This window comes from Equus caballus, chromosome 17 (assembly GCF_041296265.1).
Source record: "Equus caballus isolate H_3958 breed thoroughbred chromosome 17, TB-T2T, whole genome shotgun sequence".
NCBI lineage: Eukaryota > Metazoa > Chordata > Mammalia > Perissodactyla > Equidae > Equus > Equus caballus.
This window is the reverse complement of record NC_091700.1, coordinates 100,637,456-100,656,057: the sequence shown is the minus strand read 5'-3', so window position 1 is coordinate 100,656,057 and position 18,602 is coordinate 100,637,456. Positions and strand designations below refer to the sequence as shown.

The 18,602-nt window shown below is 58.2% G+C and overlaps 1 protein-coding gene across 3 annotated transcripts in view; it reads left to right on the top strand.

Annotated features, from left to right (window-relative positions):
- The window catches only part of ADPRHL1 (ADP-ribosylhydrolase like 1), a 68,529-nt gene that overhangs the window by 39,026 nt on the left and 10,901 nt on the right, over positions 1 to 18,602 (top strand). For all 3 annotated transcript variants that reach the window (XM_070240513.1, XM_005601354.4, XM_023621889.2), the window contains exons 2-7: positions 2,077 to 2,241; positions 6,012 to 6,137; positions 7,976 to 8,116; positions 9,676 to 9,803; positions 10,342 to 10,474; positions 11,688 to 11,841. In XM_070240513.1, the coding sequence (XP_070096614.1) occupies positions 2,109 to 2,241; positions 6,012 to 6,137; positions 7,976 to 8,116; positions 9,676 to 9,803; positions 10,342 to 10,474; positions 11,688 to 11,841 (815 nt within the window). In that variant the 5' untranslated portion in view covers positions 2,077 to 2,108. The remainder of the gene's footprint in view (positions 1 to 2,076; positions 2,242 to 6,011; positions 6,138 to 7,975; positions 8,117 to 9,675; positions 9,804 to 10,341; positions 10,475 to 11,687; positions 11,842 to 18,602) is intronic.

The window sequence follows — 18,602 nt, the reverse complement described above, 5'->3', positions numbered from 1 at the left end:
GAAGGTAGCGCCCTCGTCCTGGGGTCACATGAGGGGTCAGTGGGACAGCGGAAGGAAGTGCTTAATTTCTAGGGGGAGGCTGCACCTGGCGAGGGGGCCAGTGTCTGTCTTTCTCAAAGTGACCAAGGTCAGCGGCTCCAGCCGTCATGGCCGAGCACAGTGCCCGTGTCGCTGCTGCTGCAGAGGAGGAAGGGGACCTTAGCCCACTGGGGACGGGCAGCGTGTCCACACCCTGCAGGGAGGGCGGGGCCTGCCCCGTGTGGCAGATGAGGCCGCTCCAGTCGCTCTTCGTTTCCCTTCCTCCATGCCGGCCCTGATGGCAGCGCCCTGAGAAGCTGGGGCTTTGGTGCTGAAGTGGCCTGGCCTTGGGATGCGCCTTGAGACTCGCGGGTGGCTTCGTAAGCTGGTTCGTCTTTCAGGGGCTGGCAGGCGAGGTGGAGAAGGGAGCTGAGGGCCGAGTCACGGGGTTGAGGAAGCCGGCGCGAGGGCCGAGGCTCTGCAGCTTTAGAAAGTCTGTTTCTGGTTTAAATTCTGACTGGAGCCAACACAAGGCTTTTGTTGCCATTTTGATGTCAAGGAGTTTGTCGCCTTCAAAAAGACGTGATTTCAGAACAAATGAATTATTTTAGGGCACTCTGGAAGGGCCAGACTATCAACCCCTGACTGTCACTGACCGTCTGGGCCCCGCAGAGGTCCATCCTCTCCTGCGGGGTGACTGGGGACCCCCCTCCCGGTGACAAGCAGGACTCACTCCTCCCCACCCAGGGTCTTCGACACCCTCTCCGCCCCACACCCGGAACTGGGCCAGCGCGGAGTGTGTCCAGTGTAGGAGCAGCAGCCGAGCCTCAGGGATGTGGACACCAGGACTTAGAGCCACTCTTTCCACCAAGTCCTACCCCCAAAAGGTCACAGCTCTCGGCCGCGAGGGTTCCCCCTGCCGGAACCACTGCCAGGACCGAGGCCATCGTCCTGGAGCAGGGAGAGGTTGCCTGGTGCGGGGCCAGCGCCCTCGCCCTCCGGGTTAGGCCTGGCTCGAGGCAGCCTGCGGAAGGCTCTGGTGGGTTTTCATGCCATCAGCCCTCCACTGCCTGCTTCAAGCGCTCTCCTGTCCCCCCACAGCCCAAAGACAGACAGACAGGGAACTTGCCCCAGGGAGGGGCAGTAGCTGCAGGCCAGGATGCAGCTCCAGTGCAGAGTGAGTCTGTGGAGGCTGGAAAAGCTGTGCTGACAGGTGTACCCGTACCTGCCTGCCGCGCCAGGCGCTGGGGCCCGCCACTGCCCAGCCCTGCTCTCCGTGCGACCAGGCAGCATGGAGCCCAGCTTGGAGGGTGGTGGCCCCCACCCCAAGCTGTGGATTGATTCAATGGCAGTGCTGTGGATGCGATGGCAGAACGCTCAGGCTTCACAGCTGAGACCCCTTTGGGCCAGTCAGGAACCTCCCTGAGCCTCATCTGAAAGAAAAGGACAATGACGCTGCTGTGGGAGGGTCACATGAGATCACCTGGGTGCAGATGGTCCCAGGTGCATGGCCGGGTGGGGGGCGGCCATCGGTGGGCGCCAGCTCCTCTGTCCCCTGAGCCCTGTAATCTGCGAGGGACTCGAGACCACACTTGTTCCAGGCCCTTCGCAGTCAGGGCCGAGGCAGTGGCTCGTCAGGGCTTCCACTCAGCTGCACAGGGAGGGAGCTGGAGACGGGAGGGGGTCAGCTTCCCTACCTTAGACGCGGGTTCTTAAAAGCCCCGGGGACAGGCAGCTTTCAGTCCAGTTTGTCCTCAGGAGGATAGAGCCATTGGCAGTAGATAGAGAACCATGGGTCTTTCTAGATTCTCACGTGTAACCAGAATAATAAAGCATGACAACTATAATGTGTGAAATCTAAATGAAATTTAAAGGGGGTATTTGTCTGCGTGTTAAACTTCTCCAGGTGGCCGGGGTTGTGTGAAACGGATCACCAGAATCCTCCTCCTCTCCCCCCCACTGGGCGTGTTCTCGCTGTCACGTCTGTGGTCACTGCTGCGTCGGGGTTTCCGGGGCGGCCGTCCCTGCCGTTCTCTGACCTGCCCCTCCCGTCCGCAGACTACTGGTGCCTGGATGACCTGTACCGGGAGATGGTGAAGTGCTACGTGGGAGTCCTCGAGAAGCTTCCAGAGCACCGGGCCGACCCAGCAACCATGGACGGCTGCTCGCAGCTGAAGCCGGACAACTATCTCCTCGCCTGGCACACGCCCTTCAACGAGAAGGGTGAGGGGACGCTTTCTCTCCCTCCAAGCTGCATGGCTGGAGAACCACCGCGGAACACTAACCCATCCGTCCATCCCACTAACCCACACGCGGCAGGTTTGCGTGAGCTGAGAGGGATCTGCCCGAGTCCTTTGTGGGGCAGTGTGCCGCCCGGAGAGCCAGCCGCCCGCCCGGGCGTCTGTTCAGAGGACGCCAGCTTCCCCGGCACTTTGTCTCTGATCCCGGGCTTATTCGATGGAACATTTTCCACTGCTTTCCCTTTACTTTGTGCTTTTTCCCACAACATCAAGGAAAACATAAACCACCTGCACAAATGTCTGTGTCCACAGTGATTTCACGTGCTTGCAGGGTGTCGCAGGGAGCCACGGTCTCTGCCTCCAGGGTGTCTGCTTCTGAGACCCCGGACCTGTCCCCCTGAGCATAGAATGAGGATGCACCTGTCCCTCTGGGTGTAGACTGAGCATGTACTTGCCTCTGTGGGTGTAGACTGAGTATGCACCTGTCCCTCTGAGTGTAGACTGAGCGTGTACCTGTCCCTCTGGGTATAGACTGAACGTGTACTTGCCTCTGGGGGTGTAGACTGAGGGTGGCCCTGCCCCTCTGGGTATAGACCGAGTGTGCACCTGTCCCTCTGGGCGTAGACTGAGCATGCACCTGTCCCTCTCGGTGTAGACTGAGGGTGGCCCTGCCCCTCTCGGTGTAGACTGAGCGTGCACCTGTCCCTCTGGGTGTAGACTGAGCGTGCACCTGTCCCTCTGGGTGTAGACTAAGGGTGGCCCTGCCCCTCTGGGTATAGACTGAGTGTGCACCTGTCCGTCTGAGTGTAGACTGAGAGTGGCACTGTACCTGCGGGTGTAGACTGATTGTCTCAGCAGACGGGCAGGTAGACCGCAGTAGATTAAAGATGTGTGCTATACCCAAGAAACCACTCAATAACAAGGCAATTACAACTAGCAAGCCAAAAAGGAGATAAAACTGGGTTATTTTAACAACATTTGATGGGTATGCTGCCATCCTGTGACCTGCGCTTCCCTGGGCCTGCCGACCAGTGCCCAGGGCCTGGAACACCCTCCTACAGAACAGGTATGGCCCCTGTTCGTCTTCCTTTTTGGGAGAAGCCTTCCCTGTCCTGGGGCCATGGTCTTCCTTGCACTGCTTCAGTGTGAGCATCCTAAGCGACTGACCAGACCACCAACACCTCCACCCTGGGTGAGAGACGGGGTCTCCACCTGCAGCAGGAGAGGCTGCACACCTTAGCCTGGGAGGGACCCACTCGCCCTGGGAGACCAAGCTGCGTCTTCTCCTTGTTATTAGAAAACCTTTCTCCAACCCATGCCCTGTGCAGAGTCCTCCCTGGGACCCTGACCTGTAGAGGGTGCCGTGGGCCGAGGTCTGGGGCTTCTCCTGTGGGGGCTGTGAGGGTCTTTCCAGCCTCTGCGTGGTGGGAACCTTCACCTGAGACTGGTAGCTGGATCTTCCTGCTCCGTAATGCTCAATCCAAAAAAGGCAGAAGAGAGACAAGGGTACAAGTAGCAGATGGGACAAGTAGAAGCAAATAGCAAGACGACAGACTTAACCCCGACGCTGTCAACACTCACGTCCAACGAGACTGGTCCAGAAACCCTGTAAAAGGCAGATGTTTGCGTGGGGTGGAGAAGCGAGCCCCAAGCGTGTGCAGTTCACAAGAAGGCACTTTAGATGTCCAGAGACACACGGGTGAGCTGGAACGAGGTCGCCGTGTAACCAAACAGAGCGAAGCTGCAGTGACTCTCTTAGCAACACGTAAAGTAGGTTTGGGAGCAAAGAATCCTGCCGGGAAAAGAAGGTCATTTCATCATGACAAATGCACCCATTCATCAGGGACATTACAAACCTCGTGTTTATGCACCTGATAACACACCTTCAAAACATAGGAAGCAAAACCTGATAGAGTTGCACAGAGCAGACACGTCCACAATTATAGGCAGAGATTTCCCTTGCAAGGTCTCAAACCAATGACATCAGTTTTCACCTGGAGAAACTAGAGGAAGAGGAGCAAATTGAACCCAAAGAAAACAGAGGAAAGGAAGTAACGAAGACCAGAGTGAAAAATCAATGACGCAGGAAACAGAAAAACAACGGAGAAACTCACCAAAACCCAAAGCTGATTCTTTAAGAAGGTAAAAAAAAAAACACCCTGATAATCCTCTAGGCAGACTGATCAGGAAAAAAAGGAAGACACAAACGACCAATGTAGGCGACATCACTGAAGATTCTACAGAAGTTAAAGGAAAATAAGATGATATTATTAAAAATTTTATGCCAATAAATTTAACAACTTTGATGAAATAGACAAATTTCTTCAAAGACACAAACTACCAGAAGTCACTCACGAGGAAGTAGATGGCCTAAATCGTATAATATCTACTAAAAAAAACTCCACATCCAGCTGGCCTCGATGGGGAGTTCCACCAAACACGCAGAGGAAATAGCACCAATCGTACACAACTCTTCTGGGAAACCGAGCAGGACAAGTACTCCCAAATTCATCCTTCTGCTCTCCAGAAGCTCTGTCAAAAGAATGAAAAGGCAAGCCACAGAGTGGGAGAAAATATTTGCAAAGCATATATCTGATAAAAGATTTGAATCCAGAATGTATAAAAGAACTCTTAAAACTTAACAATAAGGAAACAGCAGCCCAATAAAAAAAATGAGAGAACCAGACAGGATACATGGGTGGCAAATAAGCACTTGAAAATGTGCTCAACATCATCAGTCATTAGGAAAACGCAAAGTAAAACCGCAGAGAGATTCTGCTATATACCTAAGAGCGTGGCTGAGGTGACGGAGGCCGCCCACAGGATGTGGAGCAGCTGCCAGGGGGCATGGAATGGCACAACCACTATGGAAATCAGTTTGGGAGTTTCTTAAAAAGTTAAACATTCATCCACCATGTGAGCCAAACTTCCCACTCTAGGGTATTTACCCAGGAGAAAGGACGGTGCGTGTCCACACAGATTCAGTTACGAAAGTTCATGGTGCCTTTACTTGTACTAACCCGAGACCGGAAACAACCCAAATGTCCACCAACAGGCAAATGGATAAGCGGTTGTGGCGCATCCATGCCACTGAGTCCTATTCAGCAAGAAAAGGAGTCAACTATCGATACACAGCACCACGGACGAACCTCAAAATAGTCACACTGAGTGAAAGAAGCCAGGCAAAGAGTCCATTCTGTGATTCCACTTATGTGAAACTCTGCAAAGTGCCAGCTCTTCTGTGGCGCCAGATTGGTGTCTGGTGGGCAGGGGGCACGAGAGAACTTCTGGGCGATGGGCGTGTTCCCCACCTTTATTTCAGTGCCGGTTCACAGGTGCATCACGTGTCAAAACTCATCAAGTTGCAGACTTCACGTGTGTTTGGCGGTCTTGTCGTTTATAGCTCCACGAAGCTGTTGTCAGAAAGTGTTGATGATTGCCAGAGTGCTGTGGGACAGTTCTACGCTTTTGCCAAGTAGGAGCATGTTATGAGCATTTCCCATGCCACCAAAAATTCTGCTTTTGATGGCTAAATACCATTCCAGCCCATGGATGCATGGCAATTTATTTAATCTCTTTTCTTGTCAGTCATTTGGATGGTTTGCCTACTTTTTACTCATTTAAATGACACCATGATAAACACGTTATTACATAAATTTTTGTAAATTATCAGATTATTCACGAAAGCTGAATGGCCAGAGGTGGAATTATTGGAGCGAAAGTCTAAATTCGGGTGTTTCGTGCCCCCTGCAGGTTCAGGATTCGGAGCTGCCACCAAGGCGATGTGCATCGGCATGCGGTACTGGCGGCCTGAGCGGCTGGAGACCCTGATCGAGGTCAGCGTCGAGTGCGGCAGGATGACCCACAACCACCCCACAGGTGAGGCAGGCAGCCCAGCAGGGCCTGTGTGTGGCTCTCTGCCCGACAGACTGGACCGGAGCCTCACGCAGTCACACACTTTGTTTGATTGGATATTTGCTGGCAGACTTGTGTTCTTTAATCTTCAGTTCTGCTTAAAGTCTGTTTTCAACCTCAAAGCAGGGTTGGCGATAGGCGTGGTGATGTTGGAGGAACTGTGTCAAGGCAGGACTCCTCACCGGTTTCGGCATCATTCACGTCAGAATGAAAGAGAAGGGGGAGCACCAGTTCTCCGCAGGAGGCTGGGGTCTGGGTGGAAGCCACTGGAGTTAGCGCTGGTGTCGTTGTGTCAGCAGCCCGGGGTTGGGCACCGTGCTGTGCCGGGGCTGGGGCTCGCAGACAGACAGACCCCTCCCTGGCTGTGTGAGCTGGACCGAGTCACTTCACGGCCCGTGCCTCTTTTCCTCACCTGCAACATGGGGATGATTATGGAACAGGAGCCGTGCCTACCTAGTGTGTGTGGGGACAGAGTGAGTGGAATAGAGAACTCAGCACATGCCTGCTGCACGGCGCGGGCAGCGGGGCCAGCTGCGTCCTGGGATTTCCCATCACACATCCATCACACGGGGGAGGGCAGGCGGGCGGCCCAGCGCCTGACTGTGAGACATGACTTAGAAAAGCAGTCAGCTCCTAATTCTAAAAAAGAAGGATGACTTGACACTCTTATACCTGTAACCGCCCTTAAATCATGGCCAGCGGGGTGACGTGCCCCTCCCCAACCCCCACGCGGTCTGGAGGCCGCCAGCTGCTCTCCGGTGACTGCGCTCCCCTTTCAAGGTCACCTTTGGTGTCCATTTTAGCTGGTGTCGCTGGCCGAGGCTGCCAGGGGGCCCCGTGTCCTCCTGGAAAGCACGCTGACGTGCAACACGGCTCCTGATGAGTGGATGTCACAAAGTGTGCCGATGAGTTCACCCGGGCGGTGACAGCCTGAGCCACGAACTCCACAAATAAGTTCATTAAATGTTTAAAATTTAAGCAGAGAGGCGTACAGTTCCACCAGGCAGCATCCTGGGTAGTTGGAAAGGAGTCAGCGCTGGGCATCTGCTGATTAACTGGTTCAACTAGGAGCACAGGAAACATCAAAGCCTTCGAACACGAAAACGTGAGCATTTGGAAGCAGGATGATGAGGACGAGAACCTGGGTTGAGAACTGGAACCTCTGAAACACTGGCTACGCATTGCCCACTCTAGTTAAAGAAACGTTGTTTCACACGCTCAGTCGTTAAATAGTCTGTATTTCTGGGGTGATGACTGAGAATGTCTTAAGGGTTTGATTGCACACAGTTAGTACAGGGAAGTGCATTTTAACTCCACTCGTCTTTTCGAGTTTTGAACCACCTCCGGGAGCGAGTGTCACAGTTTTTACGACAGTGTACATCGTCCTAGACCCCGGAGCTGACACCCTCCGTGACAGGAGGCGGAGGGAGGGCAGGTGGTCAGGATGGTGACTGAACCCTGGGTCTGAGGACGAGACCCTTATCCCTGCCCTTGCGTGGTCCGTACCTGATGCCTTGTGGAGTGGCCAGCAAGCCACCGAGGCGTCTCAGGGTGGTGGCAGTGCTGTCTCTTGGGCAGGCGTGGTCTGCGTTGCCCCTCACCGTGGCCGGCCTGGCGGGCACTCACTGGTGCCTAGAATCATCTCAAGGTGGGTATTGTACTCTCTGTGCAGAGAGGAAATGGAAGGTCCAAATGCTCAAAGCAATTGCCCAGGCTCCATGCCCTGGTAAATGGCGCCTCTGGCATCCCAGAGCGTGAGTGTGGCCAGGTGTCATTGTCCCTCTCTCCCCACTGCCCTCCAGGCTTCCTCGGGTCCCTGTGCACAGCCCTGTTTGCATCTTACGCCATACAAGGAAAGCCGCTCGAGCAGTGGGGGAGGGACATGATGAGGACAGTCCCTCTGGCGGAAGAATATTGCAAGAAGACCATCCGGCACCTGGCAGGTGAGCCTGGCCTCCGTGCTGTCACCCTGGCCTGGGCCCATGGAAGAAGGGCAATCTCAATTCACACTCAGATTCAGACAGACCCAGCTCCCTGGAGGTCAGGGTCCTTCTCCCCGCCTGAAACCAAGAGCATCCCCCTGGGGTCCACGTGAGCAGGCTGACCCACAAAGGAGGTCTGAGGAACTGCTCGGCCCGAGGGCGGCACCCACTCAGGAGGGCCCCAGGCGTGCACGGGGGTCCACGGGTGCTGGCCGCTGCGTCCCCATCTGAGGCTCCTGCCGAGCCCCGACCCCAGCTCTGGCTGCAGCCGGTGAGGAGTGGGGTACGTACTAAGGTTTAATTTTCCATGTTGTCCTCAAGTAGCCCATTCTTCAGCCGGGGGGAGGGACGCCAACACGGACGTCTGCTGTGCTCCTTGACCTAGCAGACAGCTGTGCCTGACCCCGGAGACTTTCGAGTCTCCCACATGAAAACCAGACAGAGATCCGTGCCCACTGATGACACGTGCCCCCAGGACCCTCTGTCCGTCTGAATGGCTTGCACCCTTTGTGGCCAGGAGTGGGCCGTTCCTCAGCCCGTGCAGCAGAGCCTGATGGCATCAGGGGGCTGCGGGCGGTCTGGGGAGCAGTCACGGGCCTCCTGTGCTTGTCTCCGCCTGCACCCCTTCCCACGGGTTCCCCGAGGTCCCTGGCCTGGCACAGAGGCCACAGGACCAGGAAGCCCACGGCTCTCGGGCTGCGCGAGGAGTGCCAGCAGCTTGTGCGACCGTGATAGTCTGAGGCCGTCAGGAGACCTTCTAGAATAAGTTCTCTGGCTCGTCCTGGAGGAGCGGGAGGTGGAGGCCTTGAAGGTGGAGCGCTGAGATCTGCCTGGACTGCCGGCGGGTCTGCAGTCATGGCTCTGTGCTGCGGTGCCCCAGACGCAGACAGCACAGCGGGGTCTGTGGCCCATTGTGAGCCAGTCACACCCCACTGCCCAAGAGGACAGATCGAGTGGGCGGGAGAGTGGGATGTGCTCGCCCAGAGCCAGGCTGAGGGACGCGGGGCCCTCGCGGCCGGTTCCCAGACGAGGAGCGCCACCTCCCCTCATCTGTGACCAGTGTCGCTGCCGCTCCCACTCATTTCTGAGTCAACGTCCTCTGCGCCAAAACACCTCGGAAAAGTTGGGTCAACACCTCTGGGCTTGGATGTCAAGCTGTTCACTAGGAATAATGAAACGCCTCTCCCTGCACTTTGCAGGCACAGACTTGAGTTAATGAAAACACACAGGTTCAGAATTTTCAAGAGAATGTGCTTCAAAATACTGCAATTGCTACCTTAGTTTCAGAATATAGTGAAGTGATTCTTTGAGTTGCTTTTTTCCCCATCTCCATCTTCGTTGCTGTTGTTTCAAAGTAGCTACAGATTTGCACATTTTCAAATTTCTGGCGCAATCGCTGAGGCCGGGTGCAGGTTCTGCCCGGACCCGCACCTTCTGTGCCCACAAGGTCGCCAGCCACCCCCTCGCCCTGCGCCCGGTGGGGGCCGTTGCGTCCTGCCCACCATGTTCTTTACCTTTAGAGTACCAGGAGCACTGGTTTTACTTTGAAGCAAAATGGCAGTTTTACTTGGAGGAGAGAAAAATCAGTGAAGACGTGGACAGTAAAGCCACCTTTCCTGACCACTATGACGCCGAGGAGAGGGACAAGGTAAGCCTCGCGGTCGACAGTGGGGGCGGGCGGGCCCCAGGCCGAGAAGCCGTCTGCATCTGGACAGCGTTATCGTCTTTGGAGCCCCCGGTCCACGGGGGCTGCCCAGGCCGTAGAGATGGGCCAGGGAGCAGCTGCGTGTGGCAGGGGCCACGGGAGACCCCTTGTCCCTTGCGCGGCTGGGACTGAAGGTACCGCTCAGTGGCTCCCTGCCACGCTGTCCTGACAGCCCGGTGACACTCTCGCAGTCCCGGGTCCAGCTCCACTTCCCATCACACTCTGCAGCCACCGACACGCTGTCGTGCTTGTTCGTCTGCGACTGTGTCTGAATGCTGGAGCGTGAGCGCCTTGGGAGGTGCCTTTCCTTCCCGCCATGCGTCCCTGCCCCAGGGCGCTGCCTGCACACAGGTGGCGTTCCACACGTGCACGGCCAGCACATGAACAGCCGTCTGTGGGACGAGCACCAGATGCGGTGCTCTGGTGCAGACTGTCATGGTGCCAGTTTGGCCGGTGCCTCTGACCCAGGCTTTTTCCTCAGACCTACAGGAGGTGGAGCTCGGAGGGGCGAGGGGGACGGCGGGGCCACGACGCCCCCATGATTGCATATGACGCTCTCCTGGGAGCCGGGAGCAGCTGGACGGAGCTCTGCCACCGGGCCATGTTTCACGGAGGTGAGGCCCCTTCTCATGGCCGTGGACTTCCCGGCACCGTGCCAGGACGTCGGGCTGCAGGCGTGAGGCCGGCCTCCCCACCTCCAGGATGTGTGTCCTTCTCTAGACTGGGCATCAGTCCTGGCGTCTGGAGCACGGGCATCACAGGCCGCAGGCAGGTCACGGCATCCCCAGGGTGGCCCGTGCGAGTCTGAGCTCAGAGAGTGTGGTGCTCAGGGTGGCCTGGGCGGGGGGCCTATCTCCCTCTGTGCAGCGGGGCCAGGGGCTCAGATCCACTGGGGCTGGCTGCACAGAGCTCTGCTCTCTGCAATCGCCAGCACCTCATCCGGCTCCTCTGCAGACTCTGTGGTCAGAGGTTGCCCTTTGGAGCCAGTTGGCCCAGGTTCGAGCCCTGGTTCCGGGCCTGTCTCTCTGTGAAGGGAGAACACCCACCTCATGGTGCCGTTGGGACCGTCCAAAGCCAGCGGCCAGGAGCTCAGCGCCGGCCTTCCGTGGTGGCCCTCGTCCCACCACTGGGCACCTTTGCCTCCCTCCCGTGGCCGTCCTCCCCGCGAGGGTGAAGCAAGCGGGTCCGCAGCAGACGTCACCTCCTGCCGGGCATCAACTCTCTGTCAGTCTCACTGTGATGGTGACCAGGGCCCCACTGCTCTTGGTGCCAGCACGGTTGAGAGGACAGTGCTCCCCAGGGGGCCAACGGGGGCTCCCTGCTGGGGACGTGGAGGGAGGACACAGAGGGAGCCAAGGGCTGCAGGCAGGTCATGGGAGGAGGGGCCCGGCAGAAGGGGCAGAGGGTAGCAATCCGCCCAGACTGGCGCAGGAGCTGAGAGCGGGAGGTGGGGAGCGCAAGGGACAAGGGAGCCCGCGGGGATGCGGGACACCCCGGAGAGCTGGAGGGGAGGGGCCCTCGGGACGGCCGTCCTCACAGGACCAGTTCCTGGAACCAGAGAGGCGTCTGTGCACCATCGTGTCCCAGGAAGGAGGAAGGGGACCCCTGCCTGCTCTACTGGGGACAGCAAAAGCCCCCCAGGACCCAGGGGGTGCTGCCCAGAGCAGAACTGGGGCGGGGAGGCTGAGGAAGGCCTGCGCTGCCTGTCCCGGGGCGGTCGGCCCAGAAGAGTCTCTGAGCCAGCCTAGCCCTGGATGGCGTGGGTTCACGGTGACAGCCCCTTCCGCCCTGCCCCCAAGCCCCTGAGGACCTGTGTCTCCCTTCCAGGTGAGAGCGGGGCCACGGGGACCATCGCGGGCTGCCTGTTCGGGCTGCTGCACGGCCTGGACTCCGTCCCCCCGGGGCTGTACCAGGACCTGGAGCACAAGGAAGAGCTGAGCCGCCTGGGCGCAGCCCTCTACCGCCTGTCCACGGAGGAGACGTAAAGCCCTCTGCCACTTTCCCTTCCCGGGGGGCCGAGTCCGGCTCTGGGTGGCAGGGTGTCCGCAGGCAGCGCCAGAGCAGCTTCCGGCTCGCCGAGAACCCGCCTAACCGGCCACAGTCACACTTAACGCTCCCTCCTCATTTCACGGTCCTCTCGCTCCATAAAATACATTGTTTGTCCTATGAGAACGTTCTTCCTGTCCTAACGCAGACCGAGCGCATTATTGACGTCACACTGGATTTGCCACCCTCAAACCTCAAATACAGTGGTCACGAATAGCCTCTTGGACAATTGGTGTATTTTATTCTGTCGCAAAACTAATGCTGTTCGCTGACTCACTTCAACAAAACTAACCGCGACGGCTCTGCTCGGACGGCCTCCTCCATCCGCGGAGCGTCCTTCACGGTTTCTAGCTCTTAGACACGCGCTTGGGCAGCTCCCTGGCCTCTGCCGCCCTCCGGGCGTCTCGAGCTGCGTCTGCCTCTCTGCGTGTCCCCCACAAAGCAGTGGTGCCAGCGCCGCGGGGGCAGCCACCGCACAGCCTTTAACCTGCCAGCCTGCGTTTTTACTCACACTAGACCCTAAGACCAGCCTCTTTTGGAACAAGTGACGGGGAACCACACGGAGGGCCCCGGTGCTGGCCCTGCCTCTGCCCTCTGTGTCCGCAGCTGTTGCACCCGTGGGGTCGGGTCCAGCCCACCCCCACTCCACCCGGGCTTGCGGACGAGGAAACAGAGCTGTTCCCGGGGCTGGGGTTTCTCCTCGAGTCGTGAGAAAGAGAACACTTGCTCTTGTTAAAAATAACCCTGGACACGATCTTTCTGGAGTGGCGTCTGGTGTGAATAAAACAGCAGTTGGCGACTGATGTGTGACATGGCGCTTGGCGGCTTGGCTGGGCCTGTCCCGTTGATGGCAGCCTCTGCTTCCGAAGGCTTGCCCCTGAGCACAGCCCACGGTCCCCAGAGCCTTGGGACCCTCGCTGGCAGACGCTCGGGCGCTGAGGCCTCCCGGGACCGCCCGCCCGCCCTCCGCTTCCTGGCCACCCCTGCTGTCCTGGGCTGTGGGGGCAGGACAGACGGGTGTGAGCTGGTGTGGGGAGGTGGACGGAGAACCGCCTTCCAGGAGCAGAAACCCAGGTAAGGCGAGTCACGCTTTTCCTAACGCGCGTCACACGAGGCTCGCCGTTCTGGGGTGAGACCCCTCACCAGCTCACTGACGGGGGTCTTTCCATTCTGCTGTGCGGAAGAGACGCCACCCCAAATGAGCCAGGAGCAGGCGGAAGAGGAAGGCTGGTCGGTCTCCATCTTATTGACCGTTTAGGAGAATTACATTCGCCCTCGGGAGCCGGGGAACCATCAATTTACAGGGAGATTCCGAGTTCGAACACGCCCACCAAAATTCATAGATCATAAGATAGAAGCTGTCCCCCACTTTATTTCCCATCACAGGGAAACGCAAAAGTGGAAAAGAAAAAGCCATAAACAGGAATGAGGTGAATGCTTCACCTACTCAAACTTTTAAAATGTGACCCTTGCTGGTTTCATTTTATTATAAAGGCAGCACACGCACAGCTGCAGAGTCTCAGATGCCAGGAACGGGGCGTGTGGAGGCCGCACCCGGCTCACACGCCAGCCAGAGAAACCTCAGCCACGCTTCCTCGAGGATCCTTCCAGAAGTGTCTCTACACACACTGGGGCTGCGTGTGCACACTCGCGTTTCTGTCACACACACACACACACACGATTTCTCTCCACGAAGAGGAATTTAGACTACGCCATGGTTTCCTTTCGGCATTTTTCACTTAGCTGGTTTTGACTGTTTTTCTGTGTCATCATCACGCGTCCACCTCAGTCTTTTTGACTGCGGCCCGATGCTCCATTTACACGTGGAATTGTAACTGGACCCCTGTTGACGTAGTTTTAAGGTGTATCCATTTCTTAAGCGACATTTTAAAATGCTGCTCCTCACGTTTACTTCAAAACATGGCTTCCCCATCTCTTCTGAGAACTGAACCTCCGCCAGCAGCACAGCGACTTTTCTTTGGGGCCAGGCGGACGCAGAGCGCTGCCTGCGGCTGGGACGTCCTGCCCCAGGAAGACTGCGCGCTGGGGCAGCCTCCTGCGTCCCCCACACTGCTCAGAAATTCCCAGACTGCAGGCCGATTTCACTTAATTCACCTGCCCAGACTCTCTGCTTAAGAAGGTTTGCATTTAGATTTAGGTCCCTTTTCCCAGTGTTTTGTACCGGGAAGCCAGACACGAGGCAGGTTCAGCAGAGTCGGTCCCCCCTCCCCACGCAGGGCTAGCTCACCTGGCGAGACTAGCAGGCTACTCACAAGGTCCACACCGTCCCGCGGCCCCGCCAGCCACGGCACACCCCCAGGGCCACCTCAGCGCTTGGCGCTCTGCTTGCGACCCCCACTGCTCGAGTGTTCCCTCCACTGTGCTCCCTCCTGGGCGGGGCAGGCAGGCACTGCTACTGCCGGTCCTGCAGAGAGGACACAGCCCAGAGGTCGGGGCCGTTAGTGAATGGAGAGGGCACCCCACTCGGCCTGTCGACCGCTCCTGCTTCTTAACCTCTAATTCAGCGGGACTCGGCCAGGTCCCTGCCTCCCCCAGCAAGACCCTCGTGGACACGAAGCCCACTTGTCACCCGCGGCCTTGCTTGCTTCCCGTCCCGTCCAGATGGCTTGTTTTCAAACACACAAAAAGTCACAAAATTGCCCAAAAATTCCCACATGCCCCTCACCCACTTCGCCAACTGCCAACACCAGGCCCATCCACCTTATTATTGTCTCTTGCTCACTATACACCTCAGACATGCACACGAACACACACAGAGATACACACACAGAGAGCTACACACACACACAGACGCACACAGAGCTACACATAGACGCACACAGAGATACACACACACACACACAGCAGGAGTTGTAAGTAGGTCTTGGGGAGCATCCTGCTCACTTATTAAATCTCGGGGCCTCAGCCAGCCTGGGTTGGACAGACGCCCCTTTCAGAGCCAGGACCAGGCTGTGAGGTGCAGGGGCAAGACCGTGGGGGACCCCAGCCCAGACGGCCGCTTGCTGTTCTTTAGCCAGACTCATATCCAGGGAAACACGGAGCTTCACGCTCTCTGACTCTGACTCATTGGCACAGTTTCCACTGTGAGCTACCTGGTCACTAACAAACCTGGAACAGACATCTGTTACTGAGCTTGACTAGGAAACAGTTGCTGTTGACGTGCTGCTTCCCGGTTCTGACCAGCCGTCAACAGCAGCATCAGCCCTGTGGGCTCACTGTGTGACAGCCACATGGCCTGCTCTCAGCCGCCCCTAGGTGGGGATGGGGTGTCCCAGGAGGAAATGCAGGGACCGCCTGGCCGCAAAGGCGGGAGCAGACCAGGAGGCAGCCCAGCTCTCATTCCGGCCCCTTCTGAGCCCATTGGTGCCTCTAAAGCACCTGAGGGGAGGCATTTATTGAGCACCTGCTGTGTGTGGGGCCCTGCCAGGCGCCAAGGTGTGCAGGCGGGTCAAAGGGAGCGCTGCCCTGCTGCATTTACTCCCCGACCGCGGGACGGGCCTGCTGAGGGAGGGGCCTCGGTGGCCGCAGAGCCGTGCCAGGGTGGCGGAGGGAAGAGGCTTTGTGAGGCTGGCGGGTGTGTGCTGGTGAGTGGCAGAGCGGGGGCAGGCCAGGTCGGGGTCGGCCAGCGCCCGCTGAGAAGGCAGGACGGAGAGTCGGGGCGCAGCTGGCCAGGATGGCCAGGGAGATCTGCAGGGACTGGGGGATCTCAGCCAGGGAGGGCGGGGTCTGCCGTCCCACCCTGTCCGTAATGCCACAGGCGCATCCAGCTGGTGGTCAAGGCAGGCCCACATGGAGGCTCCTGTGTCCTTGTATTTTTGAGTGACCTCTCGCCAACAGAGCTGCTGACGGGGCTAAATTAGGACTGTTTACTGCAGGCTTCCTGTTTACACTGGCCCCTGCGAGAGACTATTCGGTTCCCGGCCTGCACAGCTCCGCCGCGTCCACCCCCCAGTGGCAGGGGCAGGTCACTCGGCGGGACAGCGGCTGAGAACAAAGCCAGGGACCCTGCGACAGTCCTCTGGGGAGCGCTGACAAGACAGAAGCTCGGCCTGGAGGAGCAGGCCCATGCTGAGTCCTGCCCAGCCTGACCTTACTGCCAGCTCTGGGCAAAGTAGCTCCCTGCCCGCGGGGCTACGTTCTAGTGGGGGAGCGAGTCAAAAATATGCATGATGTGTTTGAAACTGTGCCCGAGTCCCAGACAATAGTGCTACAGCAAGAGGTCTCCCAGGGGGTTGTGTGTTCAGGGGGTGACCTCAGGATGGGGCATGTGAAGCCCCAAGGCAGACTGTGCTAAGCAGAGGGAATAGCTTGCACAAAGGCCCTGGGGCAGGAATGAGCTAGGAACTGAACCATGGCCAGTACAGCTGGAGTGGTGCACAAGGTGGGGAGAGCAAGTTGGGGTCAGAGGGCCAGATGGGCTGAGCCCGTGGGCCTGGAGACCAGGGCAGGATGTCCCTGCAGGGAGGGCAGGAGCCCAGCTCAGCAGCAACAATGGACATGGCTCGGAGAGTTATTGTGACACAGATGTTGTGAGCATGCAATGCACTACATCTCGCAAACAGAACGTGGTGTCCATCCAGTGGCAGGGGCGGCCCAGGGAGAGCAGAGACAGCCATGGAGAAAAGCAGGCCGAACTCGAGGAGGAGCGTTCATCCACGATGGTTGTAAACACACCACTTACGGAAGGAGGCCGTGCAGTCTCCCTTTCTCATCACAGCCCCGGGATACTGTCCTGATCTACCACGCCTCATGATGGCTCGCAGGCAAGGCCACCTTGGCAAGGGAGGGCTCACCCGAAAAAGAACTTTGAGGTCCAGCTAATCCCCTATTCCTCAGCCCATAAATCTTAGAAAAGCATCCTGACCTTCTCTGGGAGTGAGGACTTCTCCAGGTGATTGTGAAAGCATCTGGGAACTTTCTGAAACTCTACCCGTGGGCTGTAATGCGCGCCAGTGGGGCTCCCGTGGGCAGCGAGGGGCAGATCTGCGACGCTGCGGTTTTGGTGGCTGTCAGCTGAGTGGGATGCTGAGCAACGTCGTACTTTAAAGCTGGCCAACAAACCTCCACGTGGCATGGAGGCCCCGCACTGGCTGAACAGCTAAACCAGGTGCAGGACCACGTGCCGTCAGAAGGACGCGTAGCAAGGCCAGCCCAGGGCGTGGCTCCTCTGGTGTCACTGTCACAAAAGGGCACAGCTGTGCTTCCTGGAACAGACGATCAGCGTCAGGACTGTGGCGTGGGGCTCATGGGAGGCGGTGTCCGGACGCTGAGACAGACCGCTGGCCGCCGCCAGAGCGAGCGATGGTGTAAATCCATACCGAGCTTCGTGTCTCTCCACTTCTTCCAGATTCGCCTCGATGGCGACGAGAGGCTGATGGGCCTCTGCTGCAGCTGGGTTCTTTGTCCTTCCACCAGATGGTGGGGCGCAGAGGCCGGCAGGCATGGTACGTGAGGTGGCACTGAGGTCGCACGTGGCTGATCCTCGTGGCCTTTCTGCAGACATCAGTGTCCCCTAAGCACGTCGTCAGTGTGGCTATTTCAGTCATCTGAGCAACTCAGCCCGCAGAGTCATGTAGGTGATTGAAATGACCAAGGCAGCCAACTACTCGGGGCTGGGTGGCCGGCCATGTGGCCGGCCGTGTGACTGGCCGCTCTGGAAGCTCACTTGTCTCCACCTCAGACCCAGCGAGGCTGCTTCCGGTGCCTCCTGGAAGCTGGAGTCCTGGACCCCAAAGGTCCACGTGGCGTGAGGTGCTGAGATCCCCATCTCAGCCACTGCAACCCCTCCACATTCAGCTGGGATCTCCCACACACATGTGACAATCAGCCTGCGAGGCCCATGACCAGAGCCCTTGAGGAGACAGGAGGCTGGCCACACAGTGCTTAGCCACAGGGGTGTTAATTCAGTCAACAAACACTGCGGGCCCGCCATGTGCTAAGAGCTAAGGTCCCCACTCTGTGTGAAGATGCTCACGCAAGACAGCAGAGATGGAACTTCAGTAATTAGGCCGAGAAAGTGCCTCTGTGCTGAGCACTGCAGAGCAGCGCAGAGGACCCAGCCGGAGGGTCGGGAGGATCCCGGGAAGGGGCGTCTGTGCTGAGACCTCAGCCAGCAGGAAGGAGGGAGCGGGGGTAGAGGCACGTGGATGGGCGGCAGGCTGCACGGCGGGGCCGTGGTGAATGAGGAGGGTGGACACAGAGAGTGGCTGGGGTCTGTGGTCCTTTTGGCAGGAGGGGTCTGGACCGGATCCCAAAACAGCGGCAGCCGTGTCTAGATGTGGCCCCCGCTGCAAGAGGCAGCGGGAGACAGGAGGGGCTGGCGAGGGAGGCGGCAGGAGCGGATTCCACACCCTCAGGCTGAGGGCCACAGAGCTCAGCCGCCCTGGCTGTGGGTGCGGGGACAAGGACGACTGTGTTTCTGGAGCAGGAGGTGCCACGTGCCATGGTAGGAAAATGGGAGCAGGGCTTCAGGGGTCCGAGGTTGAGTTCAGCCACATGTGAGGTGCCTGTGAGGCTCAGATGTCCGGCCAGGACTGAGGTCCGGGCAGTCTAGGGGCGAGCCCCCTGGCGTTCCGTGAAGCCAGCCTCAGACACGTCCCAGGCCCAGTTCTGCACATGTCACTGATGGTCTCCGCGGTTACATGGCTCAGATACGGGGGGCTGACGATCACCCCA